Genomic DNA, 26,145 nt, shown 5'->3' on the forward strand with positions numbered 1-26,145 from the left:
CTTGATGACTGGCTCTTTTAAATTTTTTCTTTTCATCTGAATATCAGCTTTTTTGTAAGATTGTCAGTTGAAACAGTTTTGAGGCTAAGTGATCTAATTTTGTCTCTAGGAAAATAGTGATCTCTGGCATTTAATGTTGAATGTCAAGTTTGTCTACTGAGGGATATGGACACATTAATGTTTTTAGATTTGTGGATTAAGTTAAAAATAAAATTAGACCCTTGGGGTAAGATGGGTTTGGGGTTATTAGGACATATTTGCTATTCATTTAAACATAAAGTAGGCTAATTAAGTGAAATCAGTCAATTAGAACAGTGTTGCTATTAGCTCTGTGTGTGTGTATTTGTTAATTACTATCTAAATTTTGAAAAAAATATATAATTATTTAAAAATGTAAACAATGTAAGTAAGCATCGTCCTAGATCTTTACAAATTTATGCACATAATATGCAAATGATTTTACCTTCTGATACAAATGTCTGGGATCACAAATAAATAAAAAAAGATTTTTTTTTCCTGTTTATTAGTCATTTCAAAATTACACGTGCCATTCATTTGTTGCATGAAAAAAATTGATATCAAATAATTTATTTTTATTGATCCCAACATACCTTTGCCTTACTGCATATTAGAAATATATTTACACTTTAAAATGAGGTGAGAATACAAAAGTATCTACAATACTACTATATACATTTTTGTATTTGAATGCAGGCGTAAGACACTTTTGACCACTGGAGGGCGCTAACACTGCAGTTTACAGCGCTTCCTCTCTGAAGCACATGGTAGGCCTACTTCAAGTAGCTTGTAAAATAACTGTAAAAAGCATATCTATACCGGGTATAATCAAACACCTCATAAATCAACATATAAGTTCATTATTTCTGATCAAAGCACAATTTAGGAAATTTCTTTTTTTTTTACATTGTGATTTAGTCTTGAAAAGTAATAAATAGCTCACACATCCCATTAAATCATTGTCACTGACTCAAAATAGGAATTACGAAGGTCAACAAACATCTAAACACTTTGTATGGGACGTCACACGTCTGCTTGCACATCACAGCTTTGTTAACCACGTTTTCCAACAGCATCGAAGTCACATCTGTAATTTCCAATGGTTTTCCACATGCGCTCAAGCTCGACGCGGCCGACAAAGTGAGTGCAGCCGTGAGGCCAGTGTAGCCTGAAGCCCATCCAGAGCATCTGGATCCAGCGCGGTGCTGCAGTCAGAACTCAGCAGCAGCTCCTCAAACTGCTCACAGTCCAGAAGATCGACCATGTTCTGCAGGAAGAAGCCTTCACAGAACACTGCCAGCTCCACCGCCTCACACACCTGCTCCATAACACACACATGACAGATCAGAAGACTGAAGCTTGATGCTGGAACAATGAATAATATGTTAGTGTAAGCTGTATGTACGTACTTTGGAAGTCTGGTAGATGCTCACAGCATTGTTGAGGTTTATTCTCTCTGAGCAGAGGATTTCACAGTGTCTCTTCAAAACTTGAAGCTGGAATGAGTGGGCCACGGGCAGAAGCTGTACAGGATATTAAGTTGACTCTTTTATTTTCATTTTTATACCAACTCTTTGAATTTCATTACAGAAATACATTTAAACAGTACTGTACTGTATATGTACTGTATGTCCATGCCTTTCTTACCTCCAGCAAATCAGACACAGACACGTCTAAACATTCTGCTCCTCCACAGTACAGATGTGCCATCATCATCTGAAATAAACATTTACAAGCTATTTTAACGGCATTACATCATATATGTTTGTCTTGTGTATGTTCAGGCCGAGGTTTGTTGATTACCTGGAACGTGCTATATTTTATGTCAGTGATTTCAATAGCCATGTGGTCTGATGTGCCATTACTCCTGTAGAGGCTCAGCAAGTGTCTGAACCTTATATGAAACAAGAAGAGCACATATATATATATATATATATATATATATATAGATAGCATAACCAATCACACAATTGATTACATGGCGCTACATTCAAATCAGTCTGAGTAAGAGACCCACCTCTGTGAAGCAGACATGAGCAGAACTCTGTGGGCATAAAACGGCCTTCCCTCCACCACAAATATCACATCAGACATCTCAGTGTTATTCAGAAAATGAGCATCTGTGAGGGCGATATGGTACATATAAACAATCACTTTTAGATGCTAAATTGCATATAGTGAGATGTTACTAGTACTTTTATGAAACCATGGAATACTCTTATTTAGCAAGGATGGACTGAATTAATCAAAAGTGAACTATACTATATTATGTGTCAGGGGCATTTGTGCCTCCTCAAAATAATGAATGAGAAAAAAAAATTGTAATTCAAAAATAAAACATCAATATTACAAAATTGCTAAATTTTAAATGAAAAAGCGAATAAATCACTTGTTTTTCTAAAGAAACACTTTCCAACAGTGACAAGAGCAGGTACAGATACAGCGGGAGCCCGCTTCTGCCTTGCCTCCCCTGAGGCCATTGAGTTTTAACAGACAACCTAAAGCAAGTGTGTGTGGGTGGGGTAAATGAGAATGAATACATTTACATTTAGCAGACACTTTTATCCAAAGCAACTTACAGTGCATTCAGGCTACACATTTTTTTTATCAGTTTGTGTGTTCCCTGGGAATTGAACCCATGACCTTTTGCACTGCTAACGCAATGCTCTACCACTGAGCCACAGGAACACTGTAGGGGAAATAGGGGAAAGTCATTTGAGAGGAGGCAATGCTTCCATCGTGATATAATGGGCATGACTGGTTATGTTTCTCTCCGTCTCTTGTATTCGTGCGCATTCCAATCAGTCTGAATAAACAATATAATGGTGTTAATGACAAGACTAATTTAAAAAAGTAACTAAACAACTCTTGACACACTTTTGATCAACTCAGTCCATCCTTGCTAGATATATATACCTGTATATAAAAACTAAAAACTAGGTAAACACTAAAACATGTCGCTGTAAAGATTTAATTTTTAACTGATATTGTTCATGTTCATTAAAAAAATAAATAAAAAATAAAATCTTTCCAACCCCAAACCTCAAAAGACAGTGTACATAGGTAAAAAGTATGGTGTGTGGTGATCTGCATTACCCAGCTGAGCTGTAGGTGTGTCCTTTACTGCTAGAATAGATGGGGCAGCTGTAGAGCAGACACAGTGGCTGAAGATGACTGCCAGCTGCTTACGGATATCCATATTCTGTATTAAAGAAAAGAACATACAGACATTTCAAATACAATATTTCACTTGGCTGACAATTCTTGAAGCATTCACATGATATTTTTAGTGATGGATTTGTTAAGCAAACCTTGCTAGTTTTAAAAATGGAGAAGAGGAGTGGAAGACCCTCTGAGAGCAGCTCCTCGCAGTATTTTTCATCCCCAATAGTGGTGAAGTCTTTAAGGAGAGAAAGTGTGAGTTCATTCCTAGACTGGAGCTGCGCACTACGCACCGACTCCAGCCATATGTGCAGCTTCCACGGCACTCCTGAGAGAGAACAAGAAGCTTCTTAAAACACTGTAAACATTGAACAACAGATTACACAAATAATCTATTACTTCTAAAACTACCAATGCTTGTGCTGCAATGGTGAAAAAAGTTGGTAATTTTCGTTATCTTAGTTGGGAAAATTGCAGGTTAATTTTACCAGTGGTTCATTAATAATCTCTCTTTATGGCTTGACTGAGCCTGTAATCATCAACTTTAATACACTTTGCTGTGCACATGCCAAAAATATCTCACTGTTTATTCAATTTGTTGTCAATTTTCTTTCATTTACTGTAAATGAGTCAGATGTGTACCCAGTGCCCTGAGCTCCATGGTGACGTCCAGATATCCGTGCTCGGCACTGTGAAGGCTGGCTTCCTGCAGGGCTCTGATGCGGGCCTTACACAGCCGTGGAGTGCAGACAGACTTTGCATATACCCCATCCTTCATTTCCTGTTTCTCCTGGTCCTCTACTCCCTCTGCCAGGATCTCCTCCAGAGAAAGCACGTCTTCCTGCAGCCGCTGGGGCTGACTCAACAGCTTCCTCAACACATTCCTGGGGGAACAGACAATATTCAATACATAATAGCCTAATTCAATCTTGATCAGTGCATGTGTTTGTGTCGTTGAGGGGTCAGTACCTGTGTCCATGCGCTGCAGCGTGACTGAAGCAGTTCATGCCCTCATAGAGTGAGGATGTCAGATGCACCCGCAGCATTGGGTCAGCGCCACGGGACAACAGCAGACTCACCATTTCATAGTTACCTGAACACACACACCAGTAAAACTGTGTTTCTAATAAAGTATGCTGAGGAAAGTTGTCCAATATGTTAAAAGAATAGTTTTCACCCGAAAATTAAAATTTTGTAATCATTTACTCACCCTCATGTCGTTCCAAACCTGTATGAGTTTCTTTATTATGTTGAACATAAAAGAAGATATTTTGAAGAATGCTGGTAATCAAACAGTTTATGGTCCCCATTAGTTTCCATAATATTTTTTTCCCTACTATGGAAGTCTAATGAAAATATCTTATTTTGTGTTCAGCATAAGAAAGAAATGTATACAGGTTTGGAACAACATGAGAGTGAGTGAGTAAATGATAACAAAATTTTCATTTTTTACAAATTTTGAAGTATTCTTTTAATAGTGCAAACACTACCATTCAAAGGTTGACTGAAAACCACTATACAGTAAAAACAATTATATTGTGAAATCAAGAAAGATTTCTCATTGTTATCAAACAGCTTAATATTTTTGTGGAAACCATGATAATTTTTTCAAGATCTTTGTGACACAGAAAGATTAAAGGAACAGCATTTTTTTTAAATGGAAATATAACATTATATTACTTTGAAAATTATAAATCTCTTTACTGTCACTTTTGATCAACTGAATGGGTCCTTGCTGAATAAAAATATTGATTTCTTTCACAAACCGACCCCAAAACTTTGAATAGTGGGCTAGTGTATACTATTTTATATTTACATTGCAAATAGTATCTGTCACTATTTGCGCCAGGGTGAAAATAGCCTCTGCTATAGTTTTCTGTGTTAAGAATACATTCAAACATAACTCTTTAAAAGAGAGCAGATTTTAAGGATGACTTTGTGCTGTTTTTCCCCACCTGCGGCTGATGCCAGCTGGAGGGGTGTTTCTGCTGAGCTTTGGTGGCCGTTTCTCAGGGCTGTGCCCTCCACATCTGCTCCCACATCTAACAGGAGCTGGAAAGGCCAAACAAAGTTCATTTAACATGATAGTCCTCCAATGGCACTTTGTAATGTCAATGTACAGTAGATAGATTGGAACTCAAAACATGCCTTATTTTGTAAGTCATATTTAAAATGAATGTGTTATTAAAGTAAATACATATTCATGAACCACTACATGAAGTAATGGTACTGTACATGTACTGTAACTAGTGTGCATGTTCACCTGCACTACAGATATGTGTCCATGCAGCACAGCAAAGGTAAGGGCCACCCAGCTGCGGCTCTCAGGATGGACAGAGGGATGTTTTGGTGAACAGTTGGGCACCTTAAAAGAAAAACAAAGTAAAAAAAAAAACATGTATTTCTAAGTAAACCACCAAAATGCTTCTGCAAATGTGTGAATTCCCAGAGTATTACACTACAATAAACCATCCATTCATTCAACAAAGCCAATATCCTGCAGAGTGTAGTTACAATCCTAATTAAACACACCTGGACTAGCTAATCCAGGTCTACAGGACTAATGGACATTTTCACTGCAGGACTGGACACCCTGGTATAGATAAATAGGTAAAAAAAAGACATATAATGTGACTGAACGAGTAAAGTGTCATTACCGCTACATCCAAGTTTGCACCAGCATCAATGAGCATGTGCACCAGAGCCTCGTCCCCTGCTGAGCAGGCGTACATCAGAGGAGTCATGCCCTACACACCCACAGAGGGAGAGAGAAAGAGTGTTAAACATACCTCATCAAAAAAGTTAACACTTGTAAACTCGGCAGTTGTAGATGTACATTATACATTATTGCATATCTCTATTAAAGGGACAGTTCACCCAAAAATGAAAATTCTGTCATACTTTACACCCCCTTAATTTGTTCCAAACCTGTATGAGTTTCTATTTTTTTGCATTGAACACAAAAAAAAGATATTTTCAAGAATGTTGGTAACAAAACAATTGGCGGTATGAATAAAAAAATACTAAGGAAAAGTCGATGGCTATCATAAACTGGTTACCGACATTCTTCAAAATATCTTCTTCTGTGTTCAACGGAAGAAAGAAGATTATACAGGTTTGGAACAACCTGAGAGTGATAACTGATGACAGAATTATTTTTGGGTGACTATACCTTTAAGTCATCCATTTTCATTGTGTCATAATTTAGAAGTTCCAGTATAGGTTCACCTGGTCATCCATTGTGTTCACCCCATCTGGGCCCAGAAGCTGGATAGCCTGGCCAATCAGATCAGTGCGGCCACAGTTGAGCATGCGGAAGCCAAGATCCAGATTAAACTTGTCTGCGGCTGCCTTTGAATCTAGACGTTTAAAGGAGGTGAAACAGCACTCTGGCCTGAGAAATAGAAAAGGAGAGAGAGAATTTAGAGATAATTACATTAAAAAATGGTGAATTAAAAAATACAGCAATAACTTAGCAAAATATTCTGACAGATGGAGAGCAAAAGTAAAAAGTTAATTAGGAAATTTAGGACGTTGCTGCAGTATGTGTATATTTTCTTCTTCTTTTCCTTCATTTACAGTTACAGTACACATTTAGCGGATGCTTTTATCCAAAGTACGATTTGTCAGTACTGAGCTCCAGGAACAGCTTACTTGAGCTGTCGAGGTTCACAGTCCAGTCCAGGAAGTAGCTGTCGGGCAGTCTGTCTCACATCATCACTGTCCACTAACAGGCTCCGTCGATGCTCTGCATGGACCATAGCGACTCGCATCCACTCCATCAGAGGAGGAAGAAGAGGAAAAGGCCTGAGAGAGACATAGTATTACTCAGTTATTTACCAACATCTCTCACTTTCTCCTTGCCAAAATGCACACACACAAACACACTTAAATCCAAAAAAGGTCAGGGCAGATCAAAAATGGCATAAAACTGGATCAGAGAGAAATGAGGACAGTATAATTACAAAGGCTGCTGAATTTGGCTCGCCAAAGCCTCTTTCAATCCTGCCTTTCATTACCACAAACAAGCCTGGCACTTCATTTTTAATCACAATTTGTATAACAGCATCTGCCGTCTTCAACAGACATGCCGTGTCGCTGGAATTCAAATCAGTGTGATATTACAGAACGAATCCTCTACGGTTTTCTTCTTCTCAAGTATCTGTGCCAGGAGCGCAATGATTGTGAAGCCTGCTCACAACCATAACTCTCCACCTGCTAAAAACATTAGTATTCATTATCTGACGTGAATGCAGAGCAAGGTCGCCTCATCTTACTAGAACAGACCTAAAGTAAAATTCAAAGTATGTCTATAATCTACAGGGGGAAAAAGTTCATTTCAAAGAAGATATCTCTACTGATAGATCACTAGAAGAAGAAGACTAGATACAGTATCTCACAGAAGTGAGTACACCCCTCACATTTTTGTAAATATTTTATTATATCTTTTCATGTGACAACACTGAAGAAATGACACTTTGCTACAATGTAAAGTAGTGAGTGTACAGCTTGTATAACAGTGTAAAATTGCCGTCCCCTCAAAATAACTCAACACACAGCCATTAATGTCTAAACCGCTGGCCACAAAAGTGAGTACACCCCTAAGTGAAAATGTCCAAATAAGCCCCGAAGTGTCAATATTTTGTGTGGCCACCATTATTTTCCAGCACTGCCTTAACCCTCTTGGGCATGGAGTTCACCAGTCCTCTTCCACTCCTCCATGACAACATCACGGAGCTGGTGGATGTTAGAGACCTTGCGCTCCTCCACCTTCCATTTGAGGATGCCCCGCAGATGCTCAATAGGGTTTAGGTCTGGAGACATACTTGGCCAGTCCATGACCTTTACCCTCAGCTTCTTTAGCAAGGCAGTGGAGGTGTGTTTGGGGTCGTTATCATGTTGGAATACTGCCCCGCAGCCCAGTCTCTGAAGGGAGGGGATCATGCTCTGCTTCAGTATGTCACAGTACATGTTGGCATCCATGGTTCCCTCAATGAACTGTAACTCCCCAGTGCCGGCAGCACTCCTGCAGCCCCAGACCATGACACTCCCACCACCATGCTTGACTGTAGGCAAGACACACTCACCTGGTTGCCGCCACACCCGCTTGACACCATCTGAACCAAATAAGTTTATCTTGGTCTCATCAGACCACAGGACATGGTTCCCACTGTGCGGGCTTTCTTGTGCATCATCTTTAGAAGAGGCTTCCTTCTGGGATGACAGCCATGCAGACCAATTTGATGCAGTGTGCCGCGTATGGTCTGAGCACTGACAGGCTGACCCTTCAACCTCTGCAGCAATGGGAATATTTCCCAAACACAACCTCTGGATATGACGCTGAGCACGTTCACTCAAATTCTTTGGTCGACCATGCCTGTTCTAAGTGGAACCTGTCCTGTTAAACCGCTGTATGGTCTTGGCCACCGTGCTGCAGCTCAGTTTCAGGGTCTTGGCAATCTTCTTATAGCCTACGCCATCTTTATGAAGTGAAGTGAAGTGAAGTGACATACAGCCAAGTATGGTGACCCATACTCGGAATTTGTGCTCTGCATTTAACCCATCCAACGTGCACACACACAGCAGTGAACACACACACTGTGAACACACACCCGGAGCAGTGGGCAGCCATTTATGCTGCGGCGCCCGGGGAGCAGTTGGGGGTTCGGTGCCTTGCTCAAGGGCACCTCAGTCGTGGTATTGAGGGTGGAGAGAGCGCTGGACATTCACTCCCCCCCACCTACAATTCCTGCCAGCCCGAGACTCGAACTTGCAACCTTTAGATTACGAGTCCGACTCTCTAACCATTAGGCCACGACTTCCCCACGACTTTGTTGCTCTACTTATGTAGAGCAACAAATCTTTTTTTCAAATTCTCAGAGTGTTCTTTGCCATGAGGTGCCATGTTGAACTTCCAGTGACCAGTATGAGAGAGTGAGAGCGATAACACCAAATTTAACACACCTGCTCCCCATTCACACCTGAGACCTTGTAACACTAATGAGTCACATGACACTGGGGAGAGAAAATGGCTAATGGACCCAATTTGGACATTTTCACTTAGGGGTGTACTCACTTTTGTGGCCAGCGGTTTAGACATTAATGTGTTGAGTTATTTTGAGGGGACAGCAAATTTACACTGTTATACAAGCTGTACACTCACTACTTTACATTGTAGCAAAGTGTCATTTCTTCAGTGTTGTCACATGAAAAGATATAATAAAATATTTCCAAAAATGTGAGGGGTGTACTCACTTCTGTGAGATACTGTAAATTAATCTATAATCTCCAAAATGTGCATTATAACTGCTTTGCTTTCACAAGTGCTGTACTGCATAGAAATCTGATATAATACCTTTCAAATGTTTGGAGTTGGTAAGGGTTTTTTTTAAATAATTTTGAAAGAAATGCTCACCAATTCTGCATTTATTTGATCAAAAACAGAGTAAAAACAGTAATTTTGTAAAATATTATTGCTGTTTTATAATAATATTCTATTTTAAAATGTAACTTACTCCTGTAATGGCAAAGCTGAATTTTCAAAAGCTATTACTCTAGTCTTCAGTGTCACATGATGCTTCAGAAATCATTTTAATATGCCGATTTGCTGCTCAAGAAACATTTCTTATTATTATCAATGTTAAAAACAGTTGTTCTGCTTAATATGTTTGTGGATAAAATTATTTATGATTATTTAAAAAATAAACCATTTGAAATAACAGCATTTATTTCCAAAAAGACTTTGTAACATTATATTGTAAATGTCTTTACTGTCACTTTTGATCAATTTATTTCTATTAAAGTATTAATTTCTTTAAAAAAAAAACAAAAAAACAAAACAACAAAAGTAAGTATACATAAAACAATAATAAACCACTGAATTTGTTAAATAAATAAATAAAAGTTTAAGCCTATTGATCTCACCTTTCTTTGCTAAGGGCTATCCTGGGTGGCTCAAGGTTGGGGTTCTCCAGTGACTCCATCTGTGGACTGCGTAGGTAGTAATAGAGTGTGTGTAGAGCATCTGGAGACCAGGAGATGGGCTGAAGGCAGAAAGGACGTCCAGGACTAAGACTGGGACTTGTTGAAACTAAACGCTGCATATGGTGCATTGCACGTGAGACCAAGTCACCTGGAGGACACATACACACACATTTAAAGCACAAATGATATACAATATCTCATATTGTCAAATACTTTCTTTCAAGACACATATAAGTAAAAATAGCCTGCAGAAAATAATGGAATTCAAATAACCTGCAATAAATGCCTTTAGTTCTGAAAGCAGACAAACGCCAAAGTCATAGTGTGCTGCTGATATAGAAAAGCCATCTGTGTTTCCAGTTCAACCCCATAAACTAAAGACAGTAGCTGTGCAGCCAAGCACAATTGTGTCATTTTCTTTTAAAGTGCTGACAACACACAACACAAAGCATATTTCAACACAGCAAAATATATCTTCAGACCCCTCTGTTTTATGTCCAAATGTGGAAATGAAAGATGATTCGGATAAACTCAAATGTCTAAGAGCTTTATTCTAAATTACTCTGAGGGCCTTTAAATCTGCTGTTTTTGCCTCTCGAAGCAGAAATCCAGACACAAGCTGTTCCCCAAAGGAAGAGAAGATATGATGAGGACAGGCCAAAGACTTACTCCTTAAAGTCAGAGCAGTCTACAGTAAAGACAGTGGACACTGTACTCCATATGTGAAAAGCATCATAGAGGAAAGAAATGAGACTGAGAGAACACAGTGACAGCGGAAATACAGCATTTCATCCTTGAATGGAAATTCACTGCTTTTGTACTTAGTTATTGCTGGATAATCTATAAATAACAGTTAATATGTGAATGAATAATATGTGAATGAAAGAAAGAAAGAAAGAAAGAAAGGTGTGGGAAACAATCTAAGCAATCAATCACATATGGTCTACATGGTCCTTAATGAACACTTGTGCTCCTTAGTTGTTAAACAAGGGCTGCTTTACGATTGGTTGAGTGTCTGCAATCATAAGGCATAAAGAAGGTGCTTTTTACTCCTTTGACGCAAACAGAAGGTGCTCTTGTACCAGCAAAACAACTGCAGGAGTGTTGCTGGTCCCCTAAGGGAGAGTGTGTTTCCCTCTCTGGTGAATGCAAGCAGCGGCCCCCCTGCCTCATCCTGAACTGCGGTCTGCTGCGTAAACAAACTGCCCACAGCTCAGGCGCTCACACACCCTTAGGCCGGCCTGCAATGTCGAGTTGTTAGAAGAACGGCACTTAAAATGTACAGATGTCTCTCTCTGTCTTACCATGTACAAACACTCATGCAAAAATAGCATTTCACTAGACAGTAACAGACTGAAATGAAAAATTGACAACAACTGTGTTTATAACACTAAAAGTTTTAGCAAGAAGAAGAAAAGTGCCTTTTGGGTGACCTAATTCTTAAAGAGAACTGCTGTCTTTTACTTGACTGAGAAAAGCTATTTCACCTTGGTTAGTTCACCCAGAAATGAAAACTCTGTCATCAATTACTCACCCTCATGTCATTCCAAACCCATAAGACTTTTATTCATCTTCAGAACACAAATGAGGACTTTTTTTTTATATATTCTCTCATCCTTTCTGTCCAGTCCTTTGAAAGTCCTTGCAATCATGCATTAAAAAGTACAAAAAGATATTGTACAAGTAATCCATATGAATCAAAAAGTTTAATCCAAGTTTAGGCTTGAACTGCTCGATTCAGATGGAATACATTAACAATTAACTTTTTGAAGCATCAAAGTTTTGGTTCTGAAGACTTTCAATCAAAGACAGAAATCGCATGGTTTTCATTAAGAATATCTTTATTTGTATTTCAAAGATGAGCGCAAGTCTTATATATAAATGATGATCAAATTTTTATGTTTTGGGGATGAGTTATCCTTTTAATCATTTATTAAGAATAAAATCAAGAAGGTTTGAAGTTATTGCTTATAGTTTCATCATAAAGGCTAGATCATGATAAAACAGTGTTAATACACAAATCAATTTCTTTTTAGTGAATCAAAAATATAGCACGACCAGTATAGTCTGATTTCAAAACTATTGACTGCTATGAGACAGTGAATCTAAAGCATAATATACAGGCAAACAGTTTAGCTGTATACATGAAATGAATGGATCTTATGAACTGGTTCTATTTAGTAAATCAAAAACACTTTATTATTCTAAATACAAAATTATATGTCTTTTACTGTTCTAAAAGAACCATCACTGGAACCCGTGAGTTACCAGAACCAGAACTGCTAATTTCTTATGATTTTCATCCATGTGGCAACAAGCATTTATTTGTTTGTTTAAACTAATAATATGCAAAATGTTGTCACAGTCCTTCAAAAAAAGATGAATATGAATTGAAAGGCTTGTAACTTACTGAGTTCAGAGAGGCTGCCCACACAGGTGGCCAGCAGGGCCTGCTCCAGCGTCCTGAGCTCCAGCTGTGCGTAGGCATTCTCTCTGCTCTCCACCGCTGAGTCTGGACCCTCAGCATACGGGCTGAAATGAGCAGGCAGGGATAGCTCACCTAGTCATAAAAACACATTTACAGCAAGATTAAATCATTAAAACTCAAAGCACCATTCAATCGATTTAAATATGATCTGTTTATTATTGTCTCTAAACGTGAACTCTTGCGTCATGTTGTGCAACTCTAATAATTATGGGGGGAATGGGGGAAGTCAGACTGCCAGGCGAAAGTCAATCGTTCCCATATACAGTATGTGTCTCTGACAGAGATAAGAGGAGGAAGTGTGGTAAGTCATCATTTCCTCTGCTCAGAACATAGCTCTTTCTCCTGACTTTAGTCTTGTCTTCCTTGCTCAATTATTTATGCTTTGTCTTATTGCTTTTCTAAATGTCTCTAAGTGTCGATTTTTGCCGATTAATTATTAATTATGATGTACAATAAGGATGATTTTTTTTAGCTATGCCTGTACTCATATAGATTGTCATTGGAAACACTTGGCTCTCGACAGAAGGGTGATCTATTTTTTCTCACCAGAGCATAAGTATAATTCACAAACAATACACCAATCCCCACGGAGTTATAAAATGTTATCTGTTTTATCTTGAATGCAGAATTGATACCTTGCCAAGCTTTCAGCAACAAAGTGCAAAATGATAGTCAGTAAAAATAATGAGCAGATCATATGTTTGGCAGCTGATTTATCAAGCCCAAATGCAGGATATGTTTTTTTTTTTTTGCTTCCTTTTTTATTTGATTTGAAATCCATGCCTTACTCCTGGATCCCTCTTTCAGTGGATATCAGAAGGGGATCAAATGAGTGTGGATTTGTTTTCTTCATCAAGCTAAACGATAAACCATTCATACGGTACAGTACACACATTCATCTGTGCCACGATGACTCAAAATATCTCTCCAGATGTTGACCACCTGATTTATTGGGTGCACATTTTTCTAACATCATTATAACATGTTATTGAACTGTATTTCTCTTAGAGCTATTTTGGTGAACAAACTCATTGTATAGCCACTTGGTGCAGTCGAGTGAACCATGGCCTCGTTTGACCGCTGCCAATCTATTGTTTTTGCTACAACAGCAGATTCTCAGCTTAGTGTGCTACGACTGAAACACAAAAGAGTGATCATCAGAGCAAACGATAGCAGTTTTCCGAACAATATTCAATGATATAGTTTTTATGAACAGAATCTGATGTTAAAAATATTGGTAACACTTTATTTCGATAGTCCATTTTAGACATTCTACTAACAGTAAGTAACTTTGCAACTATATGTCAACTAGCAGTTGAGTATTAGTAGACTGTCTGCTTAATAACTTCTAACTCTTTATTTTGATGGGTCTATAACATACAACATACTGACTAGAGAAACTTATTCTACTAACCCTAAACCTACCCTACTGAGAGTTAGAAGACATGCAGGTGCAAATTAATGAGAATTAGTTGACATGTAGTTAACATCTAGTTACAAAGTTACTTATAGTTAGTAGAATGTCAAAAGTGGACTATCGAAATAAAGTGTAACCAAAATATCTATAAAAAAAGGAGTTTTGCACATAGTACTGAGTCTAGTATATTTAACTGAGGCAGTCTGGTTTAGTTGAGGTCATTTCACATATGCTACAGATCATATTATTATCTAATACAGTGCAGCTGAAAATACAGAAATATGTCTTTATAGAGACCCCAAATCTAAAGCAGGTTCGCCGGTCTGGGCTCTGCAGCCAGATGGGTTTGTATATGGGTCCGGGTGAGCCACAGGGTGTGTGATGCAGCTGGTCAGGCTGTGGACCCACAGACCCAAACCCCTCTATCCAGGATACACCCATTCGCTTTCCCACAGCTAGCCGTGTCTATACTGGCAGTCGTGAGGCTATGACATGCGTCATAAGCAGCTGCACGCTCCCACAGACACACATACACACATACGCTCTCATCTGCTACCATCATTGCGGACTGAGGAAGAGGGGAATGTGTGTGCACTGCCATTATGTGGAGAGAAATCGAGCTCATGCACACCACTGATGGGAGACTGGGAAATCCATATGAGTGTTATAGGCCTGACCAGGAGTTACTCTGCCAATGAAAGAGAGAAGCTCTGGGAGATGTGGCAGAAAATACTCTTGAAATGAGATGAGCATATAGAACCAATATTTGCTGAATGGAATCCAACTGTACCTGTTAGGGTAAATTGCATCTATATAATGGACCTCTACTAAAGTGTTCATGTGTGCACTGTAGAAAACCATCATAAAACCAGAAAGATGTCTGCCAAATTATATGGTATCTGCTTTCAAAACTCTATTGGAGACATCTAATATTAATTTTTAGAACTGAAAAGTGCTTGTTTTCAAGGTGCCAGACTGTTAACCTCTTAACTGTCACCGTCCACCCTGTGGGACGCCTACGTTTACTTCACTATTTTACAATTAAATCCTAATCTAATCATGACAAACTATATATCGTTGGAAAGGTCTAAGACTCCTAAATAGGTATTTTACCACTTTTTTTGTAAAAAAATGATGTAGGAAAAGTAATAGATTAATTTATGACAAGACTGCACCTGAAAAATCTACATCATAACAGGAGTTCTGACCTTTGTCACAGAAAGTCTTCTTTTTTGCCTTTTTCTCTATCACGCTTTAGAAATCATAAGAAATTATATATCAGTTGAAAACTTAAAATCTCAAAATTCATCCTTTGAAACCCATTTTAAAATCAGACATTGCATTACCATGGAAATGGTACATCGAAATCACATTGGAAAATGTTTTCATTCATGAATTACAAAAAAATAAGTTTGGATAGTGCACTATCATGTCTGTGTTCAAAACTGTGAGTAACAGTTAAGGGGTTAAGGGCTTCCTTTGGATGTCTATTACAAAGATTCTCAGGTTTGTTTTGATCTTTTGAGACAATTTTGGACCTAAGAAATACAAAATATGAGCACATTACTCAATATAAGTGAACAAAAATGTCAAAAGTAATGCTCACCCAAGCAATTATTAACAATTTTGGTAAAACATGTCTTAAAGCCTTTATGTATAATGCATTATAAAGGGGTATTAAAGGGTATAATGCATTATAATTATTCATAATGTGCGTTGTAATACATTATAAATAATTATAACCAACTTTAAAATGCATAGTGTAACAATGAATTGATAAGTGTTATAATGTATTAACTGTGGTTAATTAATGCATTAAAACTACTTTTATAATGCATTATAAATAAAGGCTTTAAGTAATGTGTTACCATTATTTTAATTATTTTTCAATTATTTTACTTTTATTACTAAATATTAATTATTGTCATGATATGCACAGTAACCAATAAATGACCAATTGAAAATAAATTGAAATCAATTGTTTTAAGTGATTTAGGCATCATTCGTTATCATTTATGGATATTCATTTTGAGATTTGCTAAGATTACATTTAACAGTTAAATTCTTTTTATTTTACATGATAGAAAACGTAATCTAAACCTAAAAATAGGTGTGTAAATGAAATCAAATTAAAAGTAAATCCAATGTTGATTGATACAGGTAATTTAAATAAATCTTTAATATCAGGCATAGTTATCTGAAAGAACAATTTGCTTTACTCCAATGCTTTGCAATGTGTTAAAATGACCTAACTTTGACTTTAATACCATTTCACATTAAGATTTATTATCCATTTGTTGTGTTCAATAACTGGCCAGTTCTTTCGTTCAAAAGTGTTCTCCAACAGAGAACAAACCCCTTAAGAAACTGCTGAAAGAAACCTTTCAATTGCAAGTCCGATTGTAACCACACTAATTTGCTTAAATATGAGTGATCAACCTATTTTGCTTGCCTGATTTGACTCAGGTAATACGGTGTGAACACAGTGCTCCAGTCACTCTGTCACACGCTCCCACAACACCACCATTCTAAACAGGGCACAATGGCACAAGTGTGCTGAAGAGCCAGAGTCAATCGGCCCTTGTGTTATAGGTGCTGTACTGGAATTGCTTGTTGATTGAGGACGTGGAGCACTGACTGCTATCTCTGAGTGGTAAAGGGGAGGTGCCCAGTTAGTTGTGTGTGACTGTGCACACGGACCATTTCTGCCAGAGGGCAGACCACAGAGTGATGATAATAACAACTTCCTGCATCCCGTTCTGCTACTGATTTAAGACGCAACCCCCAACTCAGTGGAAGAGCTTTGCTTTTACAAATCAAGTCAAGGTCAAAAGATTTATTTCTTAACAAGCTTGGCCTACTTTCTTTGCTTTGCTGTTTTCACCTAATAAAAGAGTTTGAAAGTAATAAATCCAATATATTTCCAGCATCATGAAACCTTTACAGTAATATTTAATTTAAAGTTTATGATATATCCAGTAAAAAGAGAATGAACTCAAGAATATAACTGAAACAGTGGGTGGCTCATAAAGCAGATGGCTCTCCTACTGTGGCAATAGTAACCTGAGTGCAATAGAACCTTCTAGAACCTCTGAAAAAAATGAGAGGCTCCTGGAGTTTAACAGTCTTCATAATGATAAAGTTAAAAATCATGCAGATCTTGGCATGGTGCCGCTACTCCAGGTGTTCACATACTCAAATGCAAGACTGAAAACAGCATTTCACCGGCATGCTACTGCCAAAATATCACTTATTCAGGTCAGCTTCAAAGAATATGAGGATGATTCTTCAATTAGGGGCACTTGTTTTGAGCATTTTCGGTCACACTTTATTTTAAGGTCCAATTCTCTATTAACAAACCATTAACTATGACCTTTGCTTCAATAGACTCCTAATTTGCTGCTTATTAATAGTTAGTTAGGTAGTTGTTAAGTTTAGGTATTGGCTAGTGGGATTAGGGATGTAGAACATGGTTATGCAGAAATTGTTCTTTATAAGTACTAATAAACAGCCAATATGTTAATAATAGGCATGCTAATAAGCAACTAGTTAATAGTAAGAATTAGTCCCTATACTAAAGAGTTAACCTATTTTGCGGTTACAATTATCAAACTTTTTAAAAATTGCACAAATAAATACCAAATGACTTGATAATGTAAAATAAGTGCAAAGTCACCTTTGGCGCTTTATACAATACAGATTGTTTCAAAGCAGCTTCACAGTAATAAATAGGAATCAATTATGTTTTAACGTTTTCAAATATGAGACAAATTCAAATTGTGCCGTAAATCAGTTCTAAAAAGACAATAATGTCATTGTTTGTTTCAAGCCAGTTCAGTGTTGATTCTGTTCAGTTCAATAACTGTAAAGTTCATCAATTATGAAAAACGTTCAATTCAGTTATAATCAGCTCTAGAAGACAACTGTGTTATTCAGCTCAAATCAGTTCAATGTTGATTTAATTCAGTTCAATAGCAGTCTTGATGTTTGAAAATTCATTCATAAATTAGAAGACAACAGCGTCTACATTCAGCAGTGTCAGTGCTGTCAAATCAATACTATTTGTGAATATTAAGTGTCTCCCCAGTTGTAAATCCCAACTATTTAGAGGTTTTTTGTTAGAGATATCTTAGGGGAAAAGCTCCACTAACTGAAGTATCACCCATTTATGGATGATCTCTGTGACTGACAGACAGGTCACTCATCACAACCTCTCACTTTAGCCTTCTGACACCACTTGCCACCTCAAGCCATAACTAAAACTGTTTGACAGCCTGGTCTGTATCAGAGCGGCCTGTGTGAGACATACAGTACAGCCAAGAATTCACTCTGAAGCCTCATTCTTGTGAAAGATGGAAAAAGCAGAACTACAGTAACTCAGCGCTACACAGGATCTCCATCTGCCCGCTTCTCTCACCCATAAACCCCTGAGCCAGTTTCCACCGAGGCATTAATTTCAATTGCAAAGTATTTTTGTAGCAGTTCTTCAAAACATGTCATGGCTATAAAGTGGATTTCCTGATCTGGGGGTTGAATGGAGGACACAATCTCTTTCTGATGATAGCTTAATTACTTACAGACTATTCACTGGGCTTCGCAGACTAACAGGGTTATCGCTGAGTAGGATTTTAATGCAATTTAGCTTGTCAGACTGCAATATTAATCAAAGTTGGAGGGTTTGGTAAGTATGGGATATGTTGAGGAGAGACGGCATTATAACATTAATCATGCTGAGCTAATCCATAAAACATGATGGGTGTCAAGACTCAAGGCAAACAGATCCTGCTAAATAAATCACTCTGTGTAATTGCTGTGATGACACACACTTGATTAAGTTGCACTCTGTGGTAAAGAATCCACATACATCACTCAAGGAACACAACGTGGATGCTTAATTATCCTCTATTAACCCTTTGAAATAACTTTTCAACCAGGTGTTGATTACATCACATTCAATTCACACAAGATCCTCAGCTAACAACATTATATTCACCCAAGCTATATGATAATAAACCCCTGTTGGGGAGGCTAAAATGTGTTTGACACCTACTTTAACAGTTAATGGTGAAACAAAGAGGTGTAGAGCAACTCAAGTTAGATTGTATTCTTAACATGACTGATTAGCAGTGATTTTTATGGGCTGTCAGGAGCTATAGTGTTCCCCAGCGTATACTTATTCATGTAAGTGCTTTTTCTGTGCTTTATGAAAAGCTCCAAGGAACATTGTTCTTTGAACATTAGCAACGTGTTAAACCTTTAGTCTTGCACATATATTTGGATTAATGAGGTGCTAAAGGGAACCGTTTCTTTCAGTTGTGAATGCTCTTTACGTGAGCATAAGTGATTCGGTGCTTGTTGTAACAAAACAATGAAACAGCCCCATAAAATGTTTTATGTTGCATCATAAAATTCTACATTCCTACATACATTTAGACCTTGCTTGATGTAAATCAGACTGCAAGTGTTCCCTCTCTCTTCCCGTTTAAACAGAATTAGACTTCACATGGCGCAACTCTGAACAGAGCTAAAGGGATAGTTCACCTAAAATTGAATATTCTGTCATCATTATTCACCCTTATGTTGTCGTTCCAAACCTGTATGACTTTGTTTCTTTTATAGAAACAAGAATAATATATTTTGAGCAACCAGATATAACAAAACTGGTTGATGTTTGGTGATGATTTTTTTATGAATTCGTACAACGTGATTTGTGGAAAAACTTACGATTTTTAGACAAAAAAGTAAGCATGAAGGTCCATCCCTAAACTCAAAATGTGTGAATGAAATCATACATATTCATGCAAACTACCAACCAATTTGCCAAATTTAAAACAGTTATGAACTGTGATTTTGATAAATCACATTGTTTTTTTGTCCATACAATGGAAGTCAATGGTGATCAAAATGGTTTAGTTACCAGCATTCTTTAAATTATCTTCTTTTTGTGTTCCACAGAAGAAAGGAAGTCATATACAGGTTTGGAACAACATGAGTAAATTTTGGGGTGGACTATCCTTTAAAATTCGAACAGAAATCTTGCTGAACCTGAAGTCAATGCAGTGCAACTTCCATGGCCAACCTGAATTTAGACTTAGTAACACCTCTTTGGAACAGATGCTACTGGATCCAGGCAAGCATGCTGGGGAGTTGAGGAAGGTCAACTCGCACACAGAGCAGCTGTCATGTTCTAGGAAGGCTCCTTCTCCTCTCCTTATAGAAAGCATTTGTCCACTCTAGGTGCTTGATGGCCCAAGTGAGACCCTCAAGACGATGTTTATAATAGCACTCAAAGGCTACATGTGCAAACACACAGCACAGGCCTTGTGTGAGATACTAGCTTTTCTGTAGCAGCTTCTGTACATCCTGCACAGAAAATGTTTACTTCTAAATATTCCCAGAGGACATTTTGGACTTCTGAGAAAATCTTAGTAATGTAGAGCGAATAATCTTACTTAAGAAAAAGGTTCAGCCTTTTAAACACACTTGAGTTTTAAATGACCATGCCTGGGAAATGCTCTAATTTCTGTGGTTTGTAGTCAAGCTCAAAGAAACTGGGCTGTATGGGCGGAAAGTTTTATGAGGATAATTAACCAATGATGATTACAAGGCTCCACACACAGACCAAAACTCAACACCCCATTCTGTGGGACTGCCCTCACGCTGCACAGAGCCAATCTGATGTGAACTGTGTCTCACCTGCATCCCCTCATTTGACCGGCTCTTTTATGTCCTGTCTGTCATTAAAGCCAAGTGGGGACCTCAATTAAATCAGACTATTTATTCAAGGCCCTATCGCTTTCCTTCCAGAAGAATAACAAGTTTCCGTTTGACATCTTGCATGGCTGAGTCATAATGGCCATTATTAGCTTGTTTATTGTGAAGGCTTGTCTGTGACTGCAGTTGACCTCCGCCTAAAATTATAGGGATAAAATGATCAAATACAATCAAAAACTGATAAACGGTTATTTAAGTAAACTAGCTTTAATGGTACAAAAGTTGTGAGTGCAAGCAAGATCTAAACAGACGTGCGGGCCATTCATGCAATACATTTTGTGGCTATTTATGCAACATTTTCCAAGGTACTCACAGCTGTGCTCTCTCATTCTGAAGAGATGCTTGTTTTTAAAAAAAATTACCCCCTGCCAGCTACTGGTGGGTTGTATATATTTTCAGCTGGGATTTTCCCAATGGCCTGCCATAACACTGTTTTAAGTTCATAAAAACCCAACAAACTACTTTGCTATGCCGACCTAATAATATATTGAATAAACAAATACATTTCAGGAAGTGGTGTTTTGTGTATTAAGTGGCAACCTACAATATAATTCACGCTTCTAATGCCATTTGCTCAAGGCAGTTTGTGTGGATAAATGCATAGAGACCAAAGAACAAGACCACAGTAGCTTTAACAAAAGAAAATGGCCTTTTTCTGTCATTTAAGCTGTGCAGCATTAAACAGTTCCAGATGTGGTCGTGCTCAGCATGTGAGACAAGAGTGTTTGACATGAAAGCCTATTTGCCAGCCTTCAGTCTCTTCTCGCTCTCTCTAAATAAAAAGTACTATTTCTGTTACTTAAATGTCAGATTTCTTGGATGAATGAAATTTGAAATTGATACACCAATACGTGTATGCAAATAATATTGTATATAATATATTTTACTCCGAGAGCTAGATGTGAAGTGTATTTCATAGAATGGCACGTGACTGCTGAGTTTCTAAGCCTCAGTATCACACAGGTCAGCTGTGTCTGAGTATAAGTGTGCAAAACACCTTTACCAGCCACGGGTGATTGAGCACGAGTGCAGTGTCACATCAATCATGCTGAGTGTGTACATGTGAATCGGATTAATACATTTCTAACCCTATGCCTTCAGAAGGGGTTTCTGAACTACACCTACCCTCTTAAAAATAAAGGTGGGTGTCACATCAGTGCCGTTGAAGAACCATTTTGGGTTTTCCGAACAATTCTTAATCGTTTTCTTAGAGTGAAGAACATTTTAATAATCTAAAGAACCTTTTGTGCAATGGAAAGGTTTCATGGATGTGAAAGGCTCTTCATGGAACCATACATGCCAATAAAGAACCTTTATTTTTAAGAGTGCAAAGTAAAAACCACACGCAGCAAGATGTTAATAGCTACCACATTCAGATGTACAAAGTGTAGTGTAGTATGTAGTCTGTGTGCTGCTGTTGGCATTACAGCAGCTTGATGGTTTCTATTTAAATCCCATGAGATGTCAATAAACTCTTACTTTTCTTCCTGAAAGGCATGAAAATGAAAACATCATTTCCTCTCTTGTCCCCAAAAGACATTCTTTCTGCACAGTGCCAAGCAGACCAGCTTCGTACAGGCTGCCCTGTCAAAGAGACGATCACCAGACTGATTTAAACCAGAGGGAGAGTGTGTGATGGCTTTCCATTCTTCTCAATCTGGCCTCTCTCACTTGTTTCTGCTTATTTTCCACAGCTTGCCCGGCTTGTGGATGGCTTAGAGCAGAACAATGGGCTTTTTGTGCACTTCTGAAAATGCGTGTGCCTATTGGGATGTAAAGCCATAGCTAAACCTTATTTACAATGTGGAACCTACCATTTAATCTGTAAATTCTGATACAGAGAGAACCATCGAATTAAGAAAACACATACAGACAGGTAACAAATATAACACATCAACACTGAATCATTAATGTTTAGCTATAATTTAATCAGTATTACTTATGACAGTCTGCAACAAAATTATGGATGTACCGGTTTAATAAGCCTATCTACTTGTGCCAACAGATAGCAAATATAAACGATATAACAAAGGCAACGCATCACTGGGCCTTGAGTTGTCATGCATAATGATCAGACTTATGGGAAGACTTGCGTTTCTGACATTTGTTTGTGCATAATTACGCAGAGCTGACATCCCTCTTTGAGACGAGATGAAAGTGGAAACGATAATTAGTATTTTCACCAAGACCAAGATCAAGGTGCCCTTCAAAGACATTTGTCTCTGTATCCAAAATAATAATGAATACATTTTACATACAGAGATCATGCTACATTACAAATTTAATTATTTTTGCAGCCTTGCAATTATAAATTAGTGTTAGATATTATAATTACTTATAATAAGGTATCAACATGCACAATAAAACCGTTTTTAATAGAATAAATTAAAAGTGCAACAGTGAAAATGTATTAATTCGTCGACTGTAAACACATGCAGTTGTATCAAACATTTATTTTGAAGGCACTCTATATTGTTCAAGTCACATGGACTCATATTTATATTATATTGTTTGGTATGACTATGCACAGTAATGTTAAAGTCTCTGCAAATAAAACGAGCCACAAAATCCATGACCACAATAGGAAGTTCCCAGGAGAACCGAAGTGCTCTGAATGCTACTTTCCTTCCGAGTTTAATGGACAGTGTAAAGTGTTAACTACTCTTATATTCTGTTAATTAGTGTCTTACCATTGGCGTTCTTCCCGCAGATGAGATGTTCGTAGTTTTGAACGAGACCAAATATCTCCGCGTCATTGCTGACGACAGCCTCCAGCGCCTCAGGGGTCACCGGAGAGGTGTTGATCCCGCTCTGCGCCGCCAGCACACGGAGCCCGATCTCCTCCACTAGATTTTCAATGCAAGCGGTCAAACAGATGGCCGCGTACTCGTGAATGCGCACTGAGATGCGAGTGTCCACCATCCAGCGGAAAAAGCGCCCGACAGACAGACTCAGTGTGCAGCGGGAGGTCTTGCTCTTGCGCAGGACCTCTCCGGCGCTCATGCTGTACAACGAGATGGCTCTGACCGCGGCCGAGACGCAGCTTTCCGCCAGCGCCCAGCTCATGACTAGTCTCATCGCGCTCTGCACCTCGAACCGCGTGCACCTGCAGTGCACGACACTCAACCGCTGCGCCTCTCTGGAGATCCGCAACAAAGCTCTGCGCATAAGCAGTGACAGACTCCTAACGCTCTCTGGAGTGAAAGGCAGTCCCTCTCCAGCAACTTTACGCAGGACAACATCGATCTCCTCATCTGTCCAAGGGAACTCTTCTAACTCTGTTAACCTCGGACATTTGGAGAAGATGTCCTCTGGGTCTTCAGGAAGCACCGTGTTCACTGTGTCCCAGCTGTTGTTTCTGCTGTTCATGGAATCCGTGTAGCTCCACCAGGTTCCTCGCTGTGGAGAGCTGATGAGCGCCTGCGAGTTGGACTTGGAGGAGGACAAGCTGAGGGATCTGTAAGAATCACCGGCTCCATATCCAGAGTCCAGAGTCAAATCCTCCAAAGTCTTCATAGTAGTATTGCTCAAGGCTGCCATATCTTATTTGTTTCTGCAAGTGGTGTGATTTATTCCACGTTTTCCAGTATGTAGGACTTTACAATAGGTGCACTTCTTCCCTGGTTAGTAAAAACGCAGCGCAAAGACAAACTCCTTGACTTAAGTTAACGCACGTCCATCGCTAAGCACAGCGCTTGCTTTAAAGGTCTGCACACATGTGCAATCCAGTGCCGTATGACCCACGCTGGTCAGAGAAACTTTTGACAGCTAAAAGTTTCGTCCAATCAGCGCACAGCTTTCTCTCAGCCAATCAGACACGCGCAACGCTCGCGCAGTTCAGCGCAAAGTCAGAACATAGGACAAAAGATTTCGGTCCGTTTAAAAAAAAATAATTTAAATTCTATCTAAACACAGTCTACCACTAATTTATATCACTATCGATACCACTAAACTTTAATAATAAACAAATGTTGTTTGGATGACCCTGATTAGTCTCGGGTTAATAGGCAATACATAGCAGCTAATTTAAACAAAGTAAAGTGGTATACTAATTCTAAAGAGGTGAAATATTCCTGCATCTGTTTGATGCACGTTTATGCCCTCGTGTGGTGGTTAGTAGAAGGATTATGCTGAAATAATATCTGAACAAGATTCATTTTAATGAACTTTATTTATTCTTCAAAATAAGAAATTTCAACAGGGAAAAGCACATACCTAAATCCTCTACAAACAATTTCACAGAAATTATCCTTTCATCAAAACTTGTCTTTATTACTGTGTAGGTCTAACACTCTTTATAATTTGGCACCCTCTATTGTAAGTATTTTGAATAAACCTCTGCTATTTTAAACTACTCATTAAGTTTGAAATAAAGAGACAAACTGCAGAATATTAGACAACCCCCTCTCTTCACATTTCTTTTAAATCTTAAGATTGGCAAAGAAGCATTTTAAAATGTCTCTTGTGCATGTGCCTTCAATTATCCACTCTCAGTGTTCTCCTGGTTTCTTCATAGATTCATATTTTACCCATCAAGTTGAATGAACTTGGCAAAGCCCTTAAGAGAATCTTGTTCATCAAACTCCAGCACTCACATCAAACAGTGTGGCAGGCTTATGTTCCCCTGAGCATCGACTGGGGCAGAAATGGCCACCACACACACTAAGCCAGCCAAAAACAACAGCAGGGTCCTCTGTGCTCCTGTTATCCTTGAGATGGTCTTTTAATAGGAATGTTCCACATGCCCCGTTTGGAGTGGAAATAGTGGTAAAAGTTCCTCAGTCGCAATCTTTCTACCTCTAGTCCATTCTGCAGAACCCTGAGAGAAGATGTGATAGAGGAAGAGAGACAAAACACAGTAGTTACACCAACGCTGGAACTGAAACTTGATTGGTCTGATATTAAATTTCACATTCTCAAAGTTAAGCCACATAGTTTATTAATGCATTAGCTAATGTTATGTAATGGAACATTATCATACAGTATTACCGGAACAAACTGGCATTCGCAATGGAATTCATTTAGTTACCTGTCCAGCAGCTCCCAGTCTTCTCCTCCCCAGCGGTCTTTAAACTCCTCCGTGTTCATCCCACCAATTTTATCAAAATCAGACTTATAAATTCCAAACAAGCCAAAGCCATTCACTTCCCAAAAGCCTGTGTGAGAAATCAGACATCAGATAAATGTACACAAACAGTGGAGATCTCCCAGTCTCTTAAAAATGCATTCTAAACAAATTTAGCAAAAACAGTTTTGATGAATTTCATGCCAATGTGCATAACCTAGAAGATGCATAAAACAA

The 26,145-nt window shown here is 38.4% G+C and overlaps 2 protein-coding genes across 3 annotated transcripts in view; both read right to left on the reverse strand.

Annotated features, from left to right (window-relative positions):
• Positions 1-519: 519 nt before the first annotated feature.
• On the reverse strand, positions 520-24,543 carry abtb2a (ankyrin repeat and BTB (POZ) domain containing 2a). 2 transcript variants are annotated; one of them, XM_058782181.1, is made up of 17 exons: positions 23,534-24,543; positions 12,575-12,724; positions 10,105-10,312; positions 6,835-6,987; positions 6,409-6,574; positions 5,838-5,927; positions 5,444-5,545; positions 5,136-5,232; positions 4,150-4,273; positions 3,823-4,064; positions 3,330-3,508; positions 3,115-3,220; positions 2,036-2,138; positions 1,822-1,906; positions 1,666-1,734; positions 1,428-1,541; positions 520-1,336 (listed from the first exon to the last, which is right to left on the reverse strand). In XM_058782181.1, exons 1-17 carry the CDS (start codon positions 24,381-24,383, stop codon positions 1,136-1,138), a joined length of 3,039 nt encoding a protein of 1,012 aa, XP_058638164.1. In that variant the 5' UTR covers positions 24,384-24,543; the 3' UTR covers positions 520-1,135. The 2 variants fall into 2 exon arrangements, with proteins under 2 accessions (XP_058638164.1, XP_058638163.1); XM_058782180.1 differs by having other exon boundaries at positions 1,822-1,912.
• A 507-nt stretch (positions 24,544-25,050) lies between these two features.
• The window catches only part of b4galnt4b (beta-1,4-N-acetyl-galactosaminyl transferase 4b), a 99,456-nt gene continuing 98,361 nt past the window's right edge, over positions 25,051-26,145 (reverse strand). Inside the window, exons 21-22 of the mRNA XM_058782654.1 lie at positions 25,873-25,999; positions 25,051-25,662 (exon numbers count right to left, since the gene is read on the reverse strand). Of these exons, the coding sequence (XP_058638637.1) occupies positions 25,548-25,662; positions 25,873-25,999 (242 nt within the window). The 3' untranslated portion in view covers positions 25,051-25,547. The remainder of the gene's footprint in view (positions 25,663-25,872; positions 26,000-26,145) is intronic.

This window comes from Onychostoma macrolepis, chromosome 07 (assembly GCF_012432095.1).
Source record: "Onychostoma macrolepis isolate SWU-2019 chromosome 07, ASM1243209v1, whole genome shotgun sequence".
In the NCBI taxonomy this organism is placed as follows: domain Eukaryota; kingdom Metazoa; phylum Chordata; class Actinopteri; order Cypriniformes; family Cyprinidae; genus Onychostoma; species Onychostoma macrolepis.

What these genes read in the sequence shown, in the direction of transcription:
- abtb2a (XM_058782180.1), bottom strand. Translation starts at nt 24,383, where the DNA reads ATGGCAGCCTTGAGCAATACTACTATGAAGACTTTGGAGGATTTGACT. An exon ending in GACACATATCTGTAGTGCAG is followed by an intron (nt 5,233 to 5,443) that starts GTGAACATGCAC and finishes TGGCCTTTCCAG; the next exon opens with CTCCTGTTAGATGTGGGAGC. An exon ending in GCATCTACCAGACTTCCAAA is followed by an intron (nt 1,337 to 1,427) that starts GTACGTACATAC and finishes GTTATGGAGCAG; the next exon opens with GTGTGTGAGGCGGTGGAGCT.